Below are 14838 nucleotides of genomic sequence, written 5' to 3' on the forward strand. Positions count from 1 at the left end.
ATTATAACAGATAGGATGTAGTTTCAAATCAGACTATGAGACCCAGGAAGGAAGGAGATTAAAAAATATGATGGACACTGCCCAGGCCATCATGGATACCGACCTCCAAGGACATTGGCATTTTTCTTTTGGGGTTGCTATTCCCACATTCAAAAAACGTGTGGTTTATAAGTTGATTGGCTTCGGTAAAATTGTTCCTAGTGAGTAGGGTAGAACTAGTGTGTGGGTCGGTGGTTGGCGCGGACTCGGTGGGCCAAAGGGCCTGTTCCCAAGCTGTATCTAAGCTAAAACTACTACTGGAAAATGATGTTGAATCTCCATGAAGGAAATTGTAAAGCAACGACAGTAATTGCCTTCTGGAAAGAAGGGTATAAACCTTGACACAAAGTTGCTGGAGTAACTCAGCCAGTTAGGCAGCATCTCTAGGACATGCATAGGTGACGTTTCGGGTCAGAACCCTTCTTCAGCCCGATAGTAGTAGTAGGAGGGAGAAAGCTGGAAGAGAGGTGGGGGTGGGACAAAGTCTAACAAGTGATAGGTGGATACAGATAAGGGGGTTTGAGTGGCAGATGGGTGGAGCATTCAATCCATCCATCTGCCAATCAACCCACCTCTAGTATCATTCTTCCTCCCCCCCTCTTCCCCCGATATAATCAGCCTGAAGAAGGGTCCCGACCTTAAGCGTCACCTATGCACTAGAGATGCTGTTTGACCCACTGAGTAACTCCAGCACTTTGTGTCTTTTTTGTTAATCAGCATCTGCACTTCCTTGTATCTGTATATGCGGAGGGATCTTGTGAACCAAGCCCTAGTGGGTAGGGTGATAAAGATGGCAAATGGTATGCTTGACTTCATTGGTGGGGGCATTAAGTATAAGAGTCAGGAAGTCATGATGCAGCTCTATAAGACTTTGGTAAGGCCACATTTGGAATATCGTGTGCAGTTCTGGTTGCCTCATTACAGGATGCATGTGGAAGCTTTGGAAAGTGTACAGAATCCATGAATCAAAGGTACACAAAAATGCTGGGGAAACTCAGCGGGTGCAGCAGCATCTATGGAGCGAAGGAGATAGGCAACGTTTCGGGCCAAAACCCTTCTTCAGAACAGAATTAAGCCTGGTTCCGAGGTATTAGGGAGAGGTGTGGGGCAAGTTGTTTTTTTTACACAGAATTTGTGAATTGCCCTGTAAATTGCCCAGGTGTGTAGGGAGTGGATGTGAAAGTGGAATAACATAGAACTAGTGTGAACGGGTGATGGGTGATCAGCCTGGACTCGGTGGGCACAATGCTGTGTCTTTCAATTCAATCCAATCCGAGTCCCAGGGAAACTGCTGTGTCCAATGTTCATGTGAGGTTTTGAAAAATTCCCCCTCACTTGACATGGAACAGACAGCACGGCTCAGAGATGGAAGAGAATGATTCAGTACTGCAGATCAAATGAGAATTTAGACAAATTAAGCCATTTTGATGAGCTCTGGGAATACAGCGTGGAAAAACTAATTACAAGTGATTGGGTCTTAATGAGGACAATGCTGTACCACGGGGATTAATATTAGATGACTCCATTACCCATCAGACTGGAATGTCTTCTGAATATTGACTTAAGATCAAGTGTGTTAGTTAGTGAATCTTAGCCAATTAATAACTTTTGTTATGATAATGGTTGGAAATTGGATGTATTATTTATACACATTGGCGTTTTTGGCATTTTCTATTCCACCCAAAGCTGAAGAAAATCATTACTGCAGGGATTACTGAGGAGGTCTATTCAACAGATTTATTCAGATTGCTTCTGCAAGATTTAACATGGCTCTGGTGCTTAAAGGGCTTGCTGATCATAGAACAAGGAACAGTACAGCACAGGAACAGACCCTTTGGCCCACATGTCCATGCCGAACTTGGTGCAGACAAATTTATCAACCTGCATGGAATCCTTATCCCACCACCACCACCACCACCAGCCCTGGCAATGTGTTGCAAGCACCCACCATCCTCTGTGTGTAAAAAAAAATTGGATTACTCTCCACTTTGAAGTCTACATTAAACCGCCCCTCTGCCTTCGAGCATTTGATATTTCCTTAAAAAGACACAAAGTGCTGGAGTAACTCAGTGGATCAGGCAGCATCTATGGAGAGCATGGACCGGTGACATTTCGGGTCGGCACCCTTCTTCAGACTCAATGTGGGATAGGTGACGTTTTGGGTCGAGACCCTTCGGATTTGTAAAAGGGTCTTTCCCCCAAAAAAATTACATATCCATGTTCTCCAGAGATGCTGCCTGACTCTCTGAGTTGCTCCAGCATTTTGCGTCTTTTATTGTAAACCAGCATCTGCATTCCCTTCTGTCAAGTTTGATATTCCCTTCCTTGGCAAAAGGTTCTGCCTCTCTACCCTATCCATGCCTCTCCTCGTTATATTTACATCTTTCTGGTCCACACTGCGTGGCTCGGTAAGAATCAGACTAATAGTAAATATTTATTTCAGTATTTATGCCATCATGGAATCCAATTTAAAATGTTTGTTTAAATCTGACCTGGTAAATGATTGTATTAGTCATATTATTTCCAACTCACAGTTAGCCCAGATCAGCCTTAAAAGGGATTTTGAATTTTGAATCAATTGTAAGCAATCAGAGAAATAAAAAGCTATAATCTCCTTGAACAATTCAGTGTATTGCATATGTCAAGAACGAGGGTCAGGTATTATGATCATGGTTGCCCAGCCCTCTGAATAAGCTGCACTAACCTGCACATTCCAATGCAGCATTTTATCATTTATAATAAACAATTATCTGTGTGGCTATTCAAAAAAAAATAGAATGTATCTTATGTGATTTACCAAGTTAGTGATGTTGACCAGAAAAGGGGTGGGTTAGGTAATCCTGAAGTGAGACAGAGCTGTACAGCACGGAAACAGGCCCTTTGGCCCACCTTCTCCAGGCTGATCAAGTTGGCATATTGGTCTTATTCCCATTTCCCTGCATTTGACCCATATCCTTCTGAACCCTCTCTGAACCACGTGCCACACTTTTCCCCACCTTCACCTCTTTTTTCCAGCCTTTTCCTCTCTACTCCATCAGTCTGAAGAAGGGTCCCGACCGGAAACATCATCTATCTATTCCCTCCACAGATGCTGCCTGGCCTCCTGAGTTGCGGCAGGACTGTTTGCTCAAGATCCCAGCGGTTACGTGTCTCCAGGTCTATCTAGAGACTTAGCAGTGGTGTAGCTAACCTATACTTGGTTACATCATTTTGGAGTAACTCAGCAGGACAGGCTGCATCTCTGCCTGCCCATTCTATCTATATGGTACCTATCCGCACATTTCCTCCAGAGATGGTGCCTGACCTGCTGACTTACCCCAGCACTTTGTGTCTTTTTGTGTATTAATAAGCATCTGCAGTTTTTTTTGTCTTTCTATATTTCAAGGTGTTTTTTGAGCCAGAAATCTTGGCCAGATTGAATAATTTAGCGTTCTTCATAAGAAATAGTCTTTACCTAGCAGTGTCTACAATCAATCAAAGAGATATTATTTACACATATGGCAATGAAAACTAACAGAAAACCATTTTCGGAAAATGTAGTTGAAATAAAATATTCTCTCTTCATTTAATCTTGCAGAACGCAGATAAATTTTACGGTGGCTATTGATTTTACAGCTTCCAATGGTAAGTCCTTAATCAAATAAATCTCCGCTACTGAGCGACTTTATTGTATTTGCATAGGTGGTCACTAATTGCAGATTTATGACTTTAATCAAATAGGTACCAATTTTTCAATTGATTATTTGGATTGTAAACCTTGTTAAATATCCTATCAAAAATATCCTATCACAACGCCCTCAAAGGAAAATTAACATTGGTTTGCTGTTTTCATATTGATTTTAGAACCAGTTGTGGCCCTCGCTTAATTTACTGCTTGCTTTGATGGCATTTAGTTGTAAATATTTACAGAAGTTTGAATGAAAGAACAATGCCAATATTTTAAATCAGACAGTCAAAGGAAACTAAAATGCTTGTTTCTGTAGTTGTTTTACAGAAAGAAATATTACAAGCATTTATAAAAGCTTGCTCAAAACTAATGTCTGACAATAACTACTTGGCAATGCTAATCAATTGCCTCTAGTACTGTTATGCTTTTGTTTTGCAATGCTACTGCATCACCTTTTCAAAGGCACTGTTTAGTTCTGATAGATAGGGGTAAAGTATGAAGGTAACTGTGCAGGTCAGATTTTTTACACACGGGTGGTGAGTGCCTGGAATGGAATACACCTGGATGTCCACAAAATGGTTAATAATATTATATCGCTAAAGTAAGTGTCTTATTATTTTTCATTGCTTCATCAGGAAACCCATCTCAATCCACATCCCTGCATTACATGAATCCTTACCAGATGAATGCTTATGCAATGGCTTTGAAGGCAGTGGGTGAAATCATTCAGGACTACGACAGCGACAAGATGTTCCCAGCATTGGGCTTTGGTGCTAAACTACCACCCGATGGAAGAGTTGCACATGAGTTTGCTTTGGTAAAATAATATTTTTTGTGCATGCTGCTTATGTTGTGTAAGGTGTTGTTGAAGGGTTTCAGTGTTATTTTGCATTTTCAATGTTATATAGAATCATAGTCGTACTGTGTAGAAACAGGCCCTTCAGCGCAACTTGCCCACACCCACCAACATGCCCCATCTACACTAGACTTACCTGCCTGCATTTGGCCCACATCCCTCTTAACCTATCCTATCCATGTACCTGTTTATTTATTTCTGAAATGTTGGGATAGTTCCAGCCTCAACTCAAGTAATTTGTTCCATGCAAGGTACACAAAAATGCTGGAGAAACTCAGCGGGTGCAGCAGCATCTATGGAACGAAGGAAATAGGCAACGTTTCTATACAGAGTTTGTACATTCTCCCTGTGACTGCGTAGGTTTTCTCCGGGTGCTCCGGATTCCTCCTTCACTCCAAAGACATACTGGTTTGTAGCTAAATTGGCTTTGGTATAATAGTAAATTGTCCGTAGAGTATAGGGTAGTATTAGTGTACGGGGTGATCGCTGGTCGGCTTGGACTCGGGGGGCCGAATGGGCCTGTTTCTGCGCTGTATCTAGTCTAACCCTCATTATTTTGAAGCACATGAGTGTTCTTTCTGCCTAATATTTACCCCTGAAGCAATGTGTTCATTATCTGCAGGAGCTAGTGGTGCAGCAATTGAATGCTGTGTTTCCTACATTGGGAACAACATTTCAAAACCATTGAACTCAATGTAGAAAGATATGAGCAAGATTTTCAAGTTGATTCCTTCAAGCCTTTCAGTGGTTTCACGGGAGTTGCAAAGCCTGTGGAAGGTGCTGTTCAACAACGTTCTTTCCATTCTGAATCCATGTGCTGCCGTTCCCTGTGGGAGGAATCGACAATGGAAATGCACAGCAACTACTTTGTCACATTGCTTATTTCCTAGCTGCAAGTTTAAGATTAACACCAGGAGAGGCCTGAGAGGAAATTACATTTGCACTTTCTCAGCTGGGAAATACAAAAAAATAAATCCAATTAAGAGCAAGAGAGAAGATGCACATTTCCCCACACTTTGGAAACAAATCAGTTCCCCAAAAGTGCGTCTTGCATCTTACATTATCCCGAAGGGAAATGCAGTTGGTAATTGTTTGCCAATTGCATAGCAAACTTTTATTTTTGCATATTTAGCACAGGAGATTCAGAATCTAATATTATGTTCCTAATAGCAGCTGATTTGACTATTGCATTTCATATGAGCAGTCTCATCTCTGATATGCCGAGACAGAGATTTGAGTATTAAGTCTTTTTGTAGTTTGGCATAACAGAGATCCTCACCGGCTAAGTCATAGCTCCACTGGTACGATCCGATACGATATGATACGATCCGATAGAACTTTATTTATCCCAGGATGGAAATTGATCTGCCAACAGTCATAAAACACAAAATACATGAAACATGAAATTAAAGTGACGAGTGGAAAGGATTGGGGATGTGCAAAGATTGGGGGGGGGGGGGAGTCGGCCTATGCCACGACAGAAGGGAGATGGGGAGGTGTTGTGCAGTTTGATAGCCGCAGGGAAGAAGGATGTCATTTGTCATTCTGTGCTGCATCTTGGTGGAACCAGTCTGTTGCTGAAGGTACTCCTCAGGTTGTCATGGAGGGGGTGAGCTGTATTGTCCAGGATGCTCTGCAATTTCAGGAGCAACTTCCCCTCCAAGACCACCTCCCATGAACCCAACTCCACCTCCAAGACAGAGCCAGCCTTCCTGATGAGTCTATTAATTGTGATCAGGGGCACAAAACCCGGGGGGGGGGGGGGGGGGGCAGGGTGGACACGTCCCCCTCATGTTTTGAGAGGTGGGGGACATCCCCCCCAAGTTTTTGTAATCCCGATTTTAAATTTTCTGTTTTTAGCGCTGGATTGAGCCTCCGAAGCCTCACGTGTGTGTGTGAGTGTGCGCATGCGCACGTGGCCACTAAAAAATTGTGTCCCCCGTCCCCTGCATGTTTTGATAGCGAGTTCCGCTCTTGATTGTGATGATGTTTCCTGATGAGTTAATGGTGAGGTTCAGTGTGATTTTACTTGAGACCATTTCTATTTCAAACACATTGCTAATCGCCGAGCTGATGGAACTGAGAGAGGGGTTTCACAGCTGGGATCAGCCTTGCTCCTGGATTCATTTCGTTATGTCATAGTCATAGAGTGATACAGCATGGAAACAGGCCTTTCAGCCCAACATGCCCTCATCGACCAGCATGTCCCATCTACACTAGTCTCACCTGCCTGTGTTTGGTCCATATCTATTCATCCACAATCCATGTACCTGTCTAAATGCTTCTTAATGCCAGAAAGAGTGGAGAGACACAAGAATCTTGAGCAAAGCGCAAAAGTGTTAGAGGAACTCAGCAGGTCAGGCAGCATCTGTGGAGGGAATGGATAGATAATGTTTTGGGACGGGACCCTTCTTCAGGCTGGAGACATTCTGAAGAAGAATCACAACTGAAAACGTCACCTGTCCATTCCTTCCTCAGATGCTGCCTGACCTCCGGAGTTCCTCCACCACTTTGTATTTTGGCAGATAGAATCATCCCATGGAGCAGTGACTGTGAACCCAGTCATGTTAAAGTGTTGTTCTGGGACCTCTCCATTGACAGATAGGGTTATAGACTCATACAGTACGGAAACAGACCCTTCGGCCCAACCTGCCCACGCCGACCAATATGTCCCATCAACACGAGACCCATCTGCCCGTGCTTGGCCCATATCCCTCTAAACCTATCCTATCCATGAACCTGTCCAAATGTTTTTTGAATGTTATGATCGTACCTGCCTCAACTACATCCTCTGACAGCTCGTTCCATACACCAACCACCCCTTGCAGTATAAAAGTTGCCGCTCAGTTTCCTATAAAATCTCCCCACCCCCCACCACCCTCCTCACGCCTTCGCCTTAAATCTATGTCCTCTGGTTCTCAAATCCCCCACTGGGTAAAAGACCCATTTACCCTAATTATTTCTCTCATGGTCTTATACATCTCTAAGATCACCCCTCTTTCTCCTGTGCTCTAAGGAATAAAGTCCTGGCCTGCTCAACCTCTACCTGTAGTTCAGGCCCACAGGTCCTGGCAACATCTTCATACGAATGCACATTCCATTGCAGATGCTAAGGCCACACGCAAACTGAGGAACAGCACCTGATATTCTGCTTGGGTAGCTTACAATCCACTGGTATGAACATTGAATTCTCTAATTTTACAGAACTGCCAAACCCCCCTTCCCCCCCCCCCCGCACCCTTTCCCTCCCCACCCCTTCCTTTGTGCCCCACTTGGACACATCAATATTCCCCTGCCCTTTGACCTACATTCATTCCTCTAGCTTCACAATTTGCAACTCAAACCTCTTTTTCTATCTCTAGCCTTTGTCCAATCATCTGCCTCTCAAAAAATGTTCTCACCTCTATCATTTTCCAGGCTTCGTCCTGCCTTTCCTCTCTCCGAGCTTTCTACTCCCACCCCCTTCAATGGAACCAAATACATGGGAAGTGAGCAAACAGCCAGCTGTAAACCTGCTGGGTGTCAAGGCCTAGGCTACAGGGAGAGGTTGGGCAGGGGTGACCTTATAGAGGTGTACAAAATCATGAGGCAATAGATAGGGTGAATGCAGATTATTTTACCCAGGATAGGGAAATCAAGAACCAGGGGAGATAGGTTTAAGGTGAGGAGGGATAGATTTAATAGGAACCTGAGTGGAAACGTTTCTGGAACGTATTGCCAGAGGAGATAGTTGAGGTATATACAATAACAATATCTAAAATACACTTGGACAGGTGCTTGGATAGAAAGGCTTTGGAGGGTTATGGGCCAAACATGGGCTAAATGGCTGAGATGGGGCATCTTGATCAAAGTGGGCCGAAGGGCCTGTTTCCATGGGGCTGTATGACACCATCTGTTTGGCTTCATGATGCCCTTTGAATTGAAAAGATAGAGCGAGGACAAAGTGTTTTCATTTTCTCTTGATTGCGTTTTGAATAGCCAGTGTACGCCTGCACAATAAGGAGCCTTTTCCCAACAGATTTCTCAGAGTTTCCCATCAAAAGCATGGGAAGAATTAATTTGCGGAATTGTTTAATATTGTGCCATTGCATATATAGCAGATTGATACCATGATATAAATCTCCTAATGAAGCTTTTTTTAAAATGATAATTGTGTGTGTGCAGGACACACTTTGTAGAGAACAGGGGCTTGTTATCTTATGATGCAAATTAAATGTGACACGGATGCATTTTACAGCATTAAAATCAGCTTAATAGCAAAAAGCCAATCAAACACAGTGACGCAGCCTTGCCAAGTTTCAATACAAATTTGCCATTCACTGTTTTATTTTGCATCTGATAATGCTCAGTGGCCTTTTAGTGATGGTACTGAAGACTATTATTACACACTAATGAAATAGAGAGGAGGGTGAAACAGCCCCAGGCTGTGTAGTGGATGGGTGGCACAGAAACCATGAGCCTGTCATTAAACCAAATAAACAGAAAATAATATTTGTATTTACATCAATACAACTGGCCTTCGAATGTTGAAAAGGGTATGAAGTAAAATATGTGGCGCATAGATAGGGTAGATAGTCAGAACCTTTTTCCCAGGGTGGAAATGTCCATCATTAGAGGGCATAACCTTAAGAAGGAGAACGTTTAATGGGTAGGTGTGGAAAGGGACTGGTTTATACCAAAGATAGACACAAAATGCTGGAGTAACTCAGCGGGTCAGGCAGCATGACTGGGAAAAAGAGGAATAGGTGGTGTTTCAGGTCGGAACACTTCTTCAGACCCTGATGTTTGATGAAAATGTGCGGGGCTAGTTTTGTGGTGGTGGTTTGGGACGTGCTGTCAGGGGTGGTGCTGGAGGCAGATACGATCGTGGTGTTTCAGAGGGTTTTAGACAGGAACATGAAAGTGCAAGGAATAGAGGCATTTGGGTAGGAAGGGACTGCGGGCGGGTGCTGGTTTACACAACATGCTGAAATAACTCAGCGGGACAGGCAGCATCTCTGGAGAGAGGGAACGGTTGATGTTTTGGGTCAAGACCCTTCTTCAGACTATGGATCGCGTACAGATAGATGAGGCCTGTTTAACTTGGCATCATGTTCAACATAGACATTGTGGGCTGAAGGGCCCATTCCTTTGTTGTTCTATGTACTATGTTATATGTGTGCATTGTGGCAGTGTCCAAATTTGACACGTTTCTTTTTTAACAGAACGGCATACCTGACAATCCATATTGTAACGGCATTGAAGGAATTCTGGAAGCATATCATCAAAGTCTCAAGACAGTCCAGCTTTATGGGCCCACGAATTTTGCGCCTGTGATCAATCATGTAGCACGGTAAATGCAGCAACTCCTCAGCGTGCTGTTCAAACGGCCTGGTCTATTTTGCTTCCGTTTTAAATGGGAGAATTATGTAGATGTAAGGAGGTTTCAGATATCCAACAGACTCATCTCATTTGGAAATGTCAGTGTATGGTAATAGCCTGAGGTTAAAAAGTCAGTGCAAATCTGTTGAAAGATTCAACAGCGTAAGGATTAGATGACTATTTAAATTTACCGAGCAGTCACGTTTTCTATTATTACCAATGTAAAGAGGCAGTTGTTAGCAATAATGAAGATTGCAAAGCTTTGAACTGGTAAAGCCAAAGGCATCATCTCTGCAATGGAGTGTGCATTTTCGTATCATTGATTTAATTGAATAGCCTATCGAGGGCAGCACGGTGGCGCAGCAGGAGAGTTGCTGCGGCTGCCTCACAGCCAGGTGCGATCCTGACTACGGGTGCTGTCTGTAAGGAGTTTGCACATTCTTCCTGTGACCATGTGGGTTTTCTCAGGCTGCTCTGGGAGTTTACCACACTCCAAAGACGTGCAGGTTTGTAGGTTAATTGGTTTCTGTAAATTGCCACCTTTAATTCGCCCGTACACTAGGATAAAACTGGTGTACGGGGATCGCTGGTCGGCGCAGACTGGGTGGGCTGTATCTCTAGACCAAACCTGCATTTAAAACAACATTTTCATTCAACTCATTTTGTGTCTTTTTCTTTCTAAGTTTAGTTTAGTTTCGAGCAACAGGCCCTTCGATCATCCGAGTCCGCACCGAGTAGCGATCACTTGTATACTAGTTATATCCTACACACCAGGCACAATTACCAGAAGCCAATGAACCTACAAACCTGCACGCCTTTGGAGTGTGGGAGGAATCCGGAGCACACAGAGAAACCGATAGTGTTGGTGTGCAGACTTAGTGGGCCGAATGCCCTGCTTCCGTGGTGTATCTCTAAACTAAACTAAACTAAACTAAATGCAACTGCAGGGAGAACACACAAACTCCGTATAGACAGCACCCGTAGTCAGGATCGAACCCAGATCTCTAACGCTGTAAGGCTGTAGCTCTACCGCTGCGCCACTGTGCCACTAAGGTTAAATGCAAACCATCCTATCACCAACTAGGGAGTGGCCCTGAGCTACCATCTACCTCACTGGAGACCCTCGGACAATCTTTAATTGGACTTCACTGGACTTTATCTTGCATTAAAAACGTTATACCCTTTATCCTGTATCTGTACACTGTGGATGGCTTGATTGTAATTATATGAAGTCTTAAAACACTAAACTAAAACTAAAACCCATACGTATGAACATTGTATTCTCCAATTTTAGGTGACCTGGTCAAAATCTTCCCCCATTCCCCCACAAACACTCCCCAACCTATTACCTGCATATCCCCATTTCCAGCTTTCTTTTCTCCCCAAAAAGATCAGTCTGAAGAAGGGTCCCGACCTGAAACGTCACTTATCCGTGTTCTGCAGGGATGCCTGCCTGACCCGCTGAGTTACTGCAGCACTCTGTCTCCTTACCTGTCCAATAGACTTGAATTGTTCTGGGCTATATTTTGCAGCTTGAATGCATTTCTGAAGCTTTTATTGTGCAGTACTTCATACACTTCACAAATTAACTTGGCCCAGTTTATCCTCGCTCCTTAATGCAAGACCTGCACTAACACACTCTGTCATTTTGGAACGTTGCCATGGCAACCTGTCCGGTTATTTCTCAAAGCAGATCTCTGTATATGTACATCCGTGTGATTTATCACTGCTCACCGCTGTTGTTTTCAACCTCCTTGCCCAGGCCATTCACCTATACCTCTCCCCTCTCTCCTTCTGTCTCTTTCTTTTGTTTTCCTTTAAACTCATCCACCATCAGCTTTTACTTTAACTCTTTAAGTGTTTTCCTTTTATTTGCAAGATACCTAGCTTTCTTTAAAAAAAAAATAGGTTTGCAGAATGAAATCTTCAAGAGATCAATAAATGGAATCGAGAACCAGAGGACATAGGTTTACGGTGAGAGAGGGAGGGTGAATCTTAATAGGAACCTGAGGGGCAACATTTTTACACAGTGGGTGGTGGGTGTATGGAACGATCTGCCAGAGGAGGTAGTCGAGACAGGGATTAATTATCACAATGTTTCAGAAATCTTTCGAGGGAATGGGCAGGCTATGTTTCTGTTCTGGACCCTTGCTCAAACATTTATTATAGCAATAACAGTGCACACTCATCCACAAATTTACAAAAGTACTTTGATTCTGCAGTTTAAATTATTAAATTGTAACACCATTCTTACTTTAAAGGAACAAATGAAAATGTTTATTAAAAACTCATGTCATTTATACAGTCACACAGCATGGAAACAGGCCATTCGGCCCAACTTGCCCATGCCGACCAACATGCCCCATCAACATGAGACCCACCTTCCTGCTTGAAGCTCTTACCCATCCAAACCAATATTTGAGTATTTTTAAGGCACAGATTAACAGATTCTTGAGGAGTAAAGGAGTAAAGTTAAGAGTAAAGGAGTAAAGGAGCGGGTGGGCGGCACGACTCTCGTCAGCAGCGGCCTCTGCAGCCCGTCTGCGTTTTTATTATTTTTTGTCTATGTTTTTATGTAGTTTTTGTTATTTATTGTTGGGGTGTGTGTGGGGGGGTGGGGGGTGGGGTAACTAACTTTTAATCTCTCCCTGCACGGGAGACCCGACCTTTTCTTTGTCGGGTCTCCGTTGTCGTTGGGGCTGCAACGAGGAGCGGCCTCCAACAGGAGAAGACCAGGGGCTCTGGTGCCGACGACTCACCTCACCGTCGCGGAGCTGGCCGAGTCCGGAGCGGGTGGAGCGGTGGTGGAGCGCTGCTGCTGCTGCGGCCCGACCTCCGGAGATTCGGAGGCTGCAACTGCGGGTCTGGCGGACGGCGGCACCAGGAGCCCGCGGGTCACTGGAGGGAGACCACTTTTCAGGGCTCCCGCAACGCGACTTCTCCCGCCCGAGTTGCGGGGTCGAAGAGCTCCTGGAGCGGGGCCTTACAGCACCGCCCCGCGCGGCTTGGAATGGCTGCGGGACTCTGCGAGCGCACGCCGGGGGCTCTAACACCAAGACCCGGTGTGCGACCTTGCACCACCCGGCATGGCTTTAATGGCCGCGGGACAATCGCCATCACCAGCCGGAGGCTTTGACTTTGACTCTGACATCGGGGGGGGGGGGAGGGGGGGGGGGTGCAGTGGAGAGATAATTTTTTTTGGCCTTCCATCACAGCGATGTGATGGATGTTTATGTAAATCATGTTGTGTTGTTGTGTCCTGGGTCTATTTGTTTGTAAGGTATGGCTGCAGAAACGTCATTTTGTTTGGACCTCAAGGGGTCCAAATGACAAATAAATTGAATCTTGAATCTTGATCTCTTGTCAGAGGTTATGGGGAGAAGGCAGGAGAATGGGCTTGGGAGGGAAAGATATTTCAGCCATGTTTGAATGGCGGAGTGGACTTGATGGGACAATTGACCTAATTCTGCCCTATAAATTATGAACTGTCTAAATATTTCTTAAACGCATTGATAGTACCTGCCTCCTCTGGCAACTTATTCCATTCTACCTGCTCTGGCAACTTATTCCATTCACCCACCACCCTTTGTGTGAAACAGATACCCCTGAAGTAGCCATTAAATCTTCCCCCCCCTCACCTTTAAACCGATGTCCTCTGGCTTGCGATTCTCCTACACTGGGTAAAAGACTGCGTATCTGTAAGACTATTGGAAAAACCCTTTGCTGCCCACTTAGCACACGCCTCATCGCCTGGAACAACGGCGCAGATGGATGTAAACCAATTACACATCAAAGGGAAGACCTTAGTGCCACCGATGCCCCTTCTGACACTCGCAGCTCCTCCCTGCTTTCAAGGACAAATTCCTCTCCCTTTTGTTGTAGGAAGGAACTGCAGATGCTGGTTTAAGCCAAAGATAGGCACAAAATGCAGGAGTAACTCAGCGAGCCTGGCAGCATCTCTGGAGAGAAGGAATGGGTGACGTTTTGGGTTGAGACCCTTCTTTAGCCTGAAGAAGGGTCTCGACCCGAAAAGACATCCCTTCCTTCTATCCTGAGATGCTGCCTGCCCATTGAGTTACTCCAGCATTTTGTTCCTCTCACTTTTTCTTTCAATGATAGAGTGATTATGTCTGCATTATGTCTGGCCACAGGAGGATCACTATATATTGATTAAGTCAAACCCTCATCTTTGTGTAGTGGGCACTTACTTTGTATTGATGTAAATCAGTGTGCGTTGTGATCTGTTGCTTGCAAACAGGTCACTGGCTTGCATTATGCAGCCTGTCCATTGCAGCCAGATATGCTGAAACTTTACAAAGCCAGCAGTTATACAGTGCATTCAGAAAGTATTCAGACCCCTTCACTTTGACCACATATTATTATGTTACAGCCTTATTTTACAGGTCTTTTGAAATTTTTGCAAAGTAATTAAAAATAAATAACTGAAACATACATTTACATAAGTATTCAGACCCTTTGCTCTGACACTCAAAATTGAGTTTATGTTCATCTGTTTCCATTAATTATCCTTGAGGTGTTTCTACAACTTGATTGGAGTCCACCAGTGGTAAATTAAATTGATTGGACATGATTTGGAAAGGCACACACCTGTGTATATAAGGTCCCACAGTTGACAGTGCATGTCAAAGCAAATACCAAACCATGAAGATGAAGGAATTGGTTGTAGACCTCTGAGACAGGGTCGTGTCAAGACACTGATTTGGGGAAGGGTATAAAACAATTTCTGCAGCATTGCAGGTCCCGAAGAGCACAGTGACCTCTGCCATTCTTAAATGGATGAACTTTGGAACCACCAGGACTCTTCATAGAGCTGGCCGCCCGGCCAAACTGAGGAATTGAGGGAGAAGGCCTTGGTCAGGGAGGTGACCAAGATTCCGATGGTCACTCTGACAGA

The 14838-nt window shown here is 44.3% G+C and overlaps 1 protein-coding gene across 1 annotated transcript in view; it reads left to right on the forward strand.

The window, feature by feature from the left end:
- The window catches only part of LOC129708696 (copine-8-like), a 268617-nt gene that overhangs the window by 208483 nt on the left and 45296 nt on the right, over window positions 1–14838 (forward strand). Inside the window, exons 14-16 of the mRNA XM_055654624.1 lie at window positions 3617–3663; window positions 4342–4523; window positions 9767–9894. Coding sequence (XP_055510599.1) covers window positions 3617–3663; window positions 4342–4523; window positions 9767–9894 — 357 coding nt within the window. The remainder of the gene's footprint in view (window positions 1–3616; window positions 3664–4341; window positions 4524–9766; window positions 9895–14838) is intronic.

The sequence above is a fragment of the Leucoraja erinacea genome, chromosome 24, assembly GCF_028641065.1.
Source record: "Leucoraja erinacea ecotype New England chromosome 24, Leri_hhj_1, whole genome shotgun sequence".
Taxonomy (NCBI): domain Eukaryota; kingdom Metazoa; phylum Chordata; class Chondrichthyes; order Rajiformes; family Rajidae; genus Leucoraja; species Leucoraja erinaceus.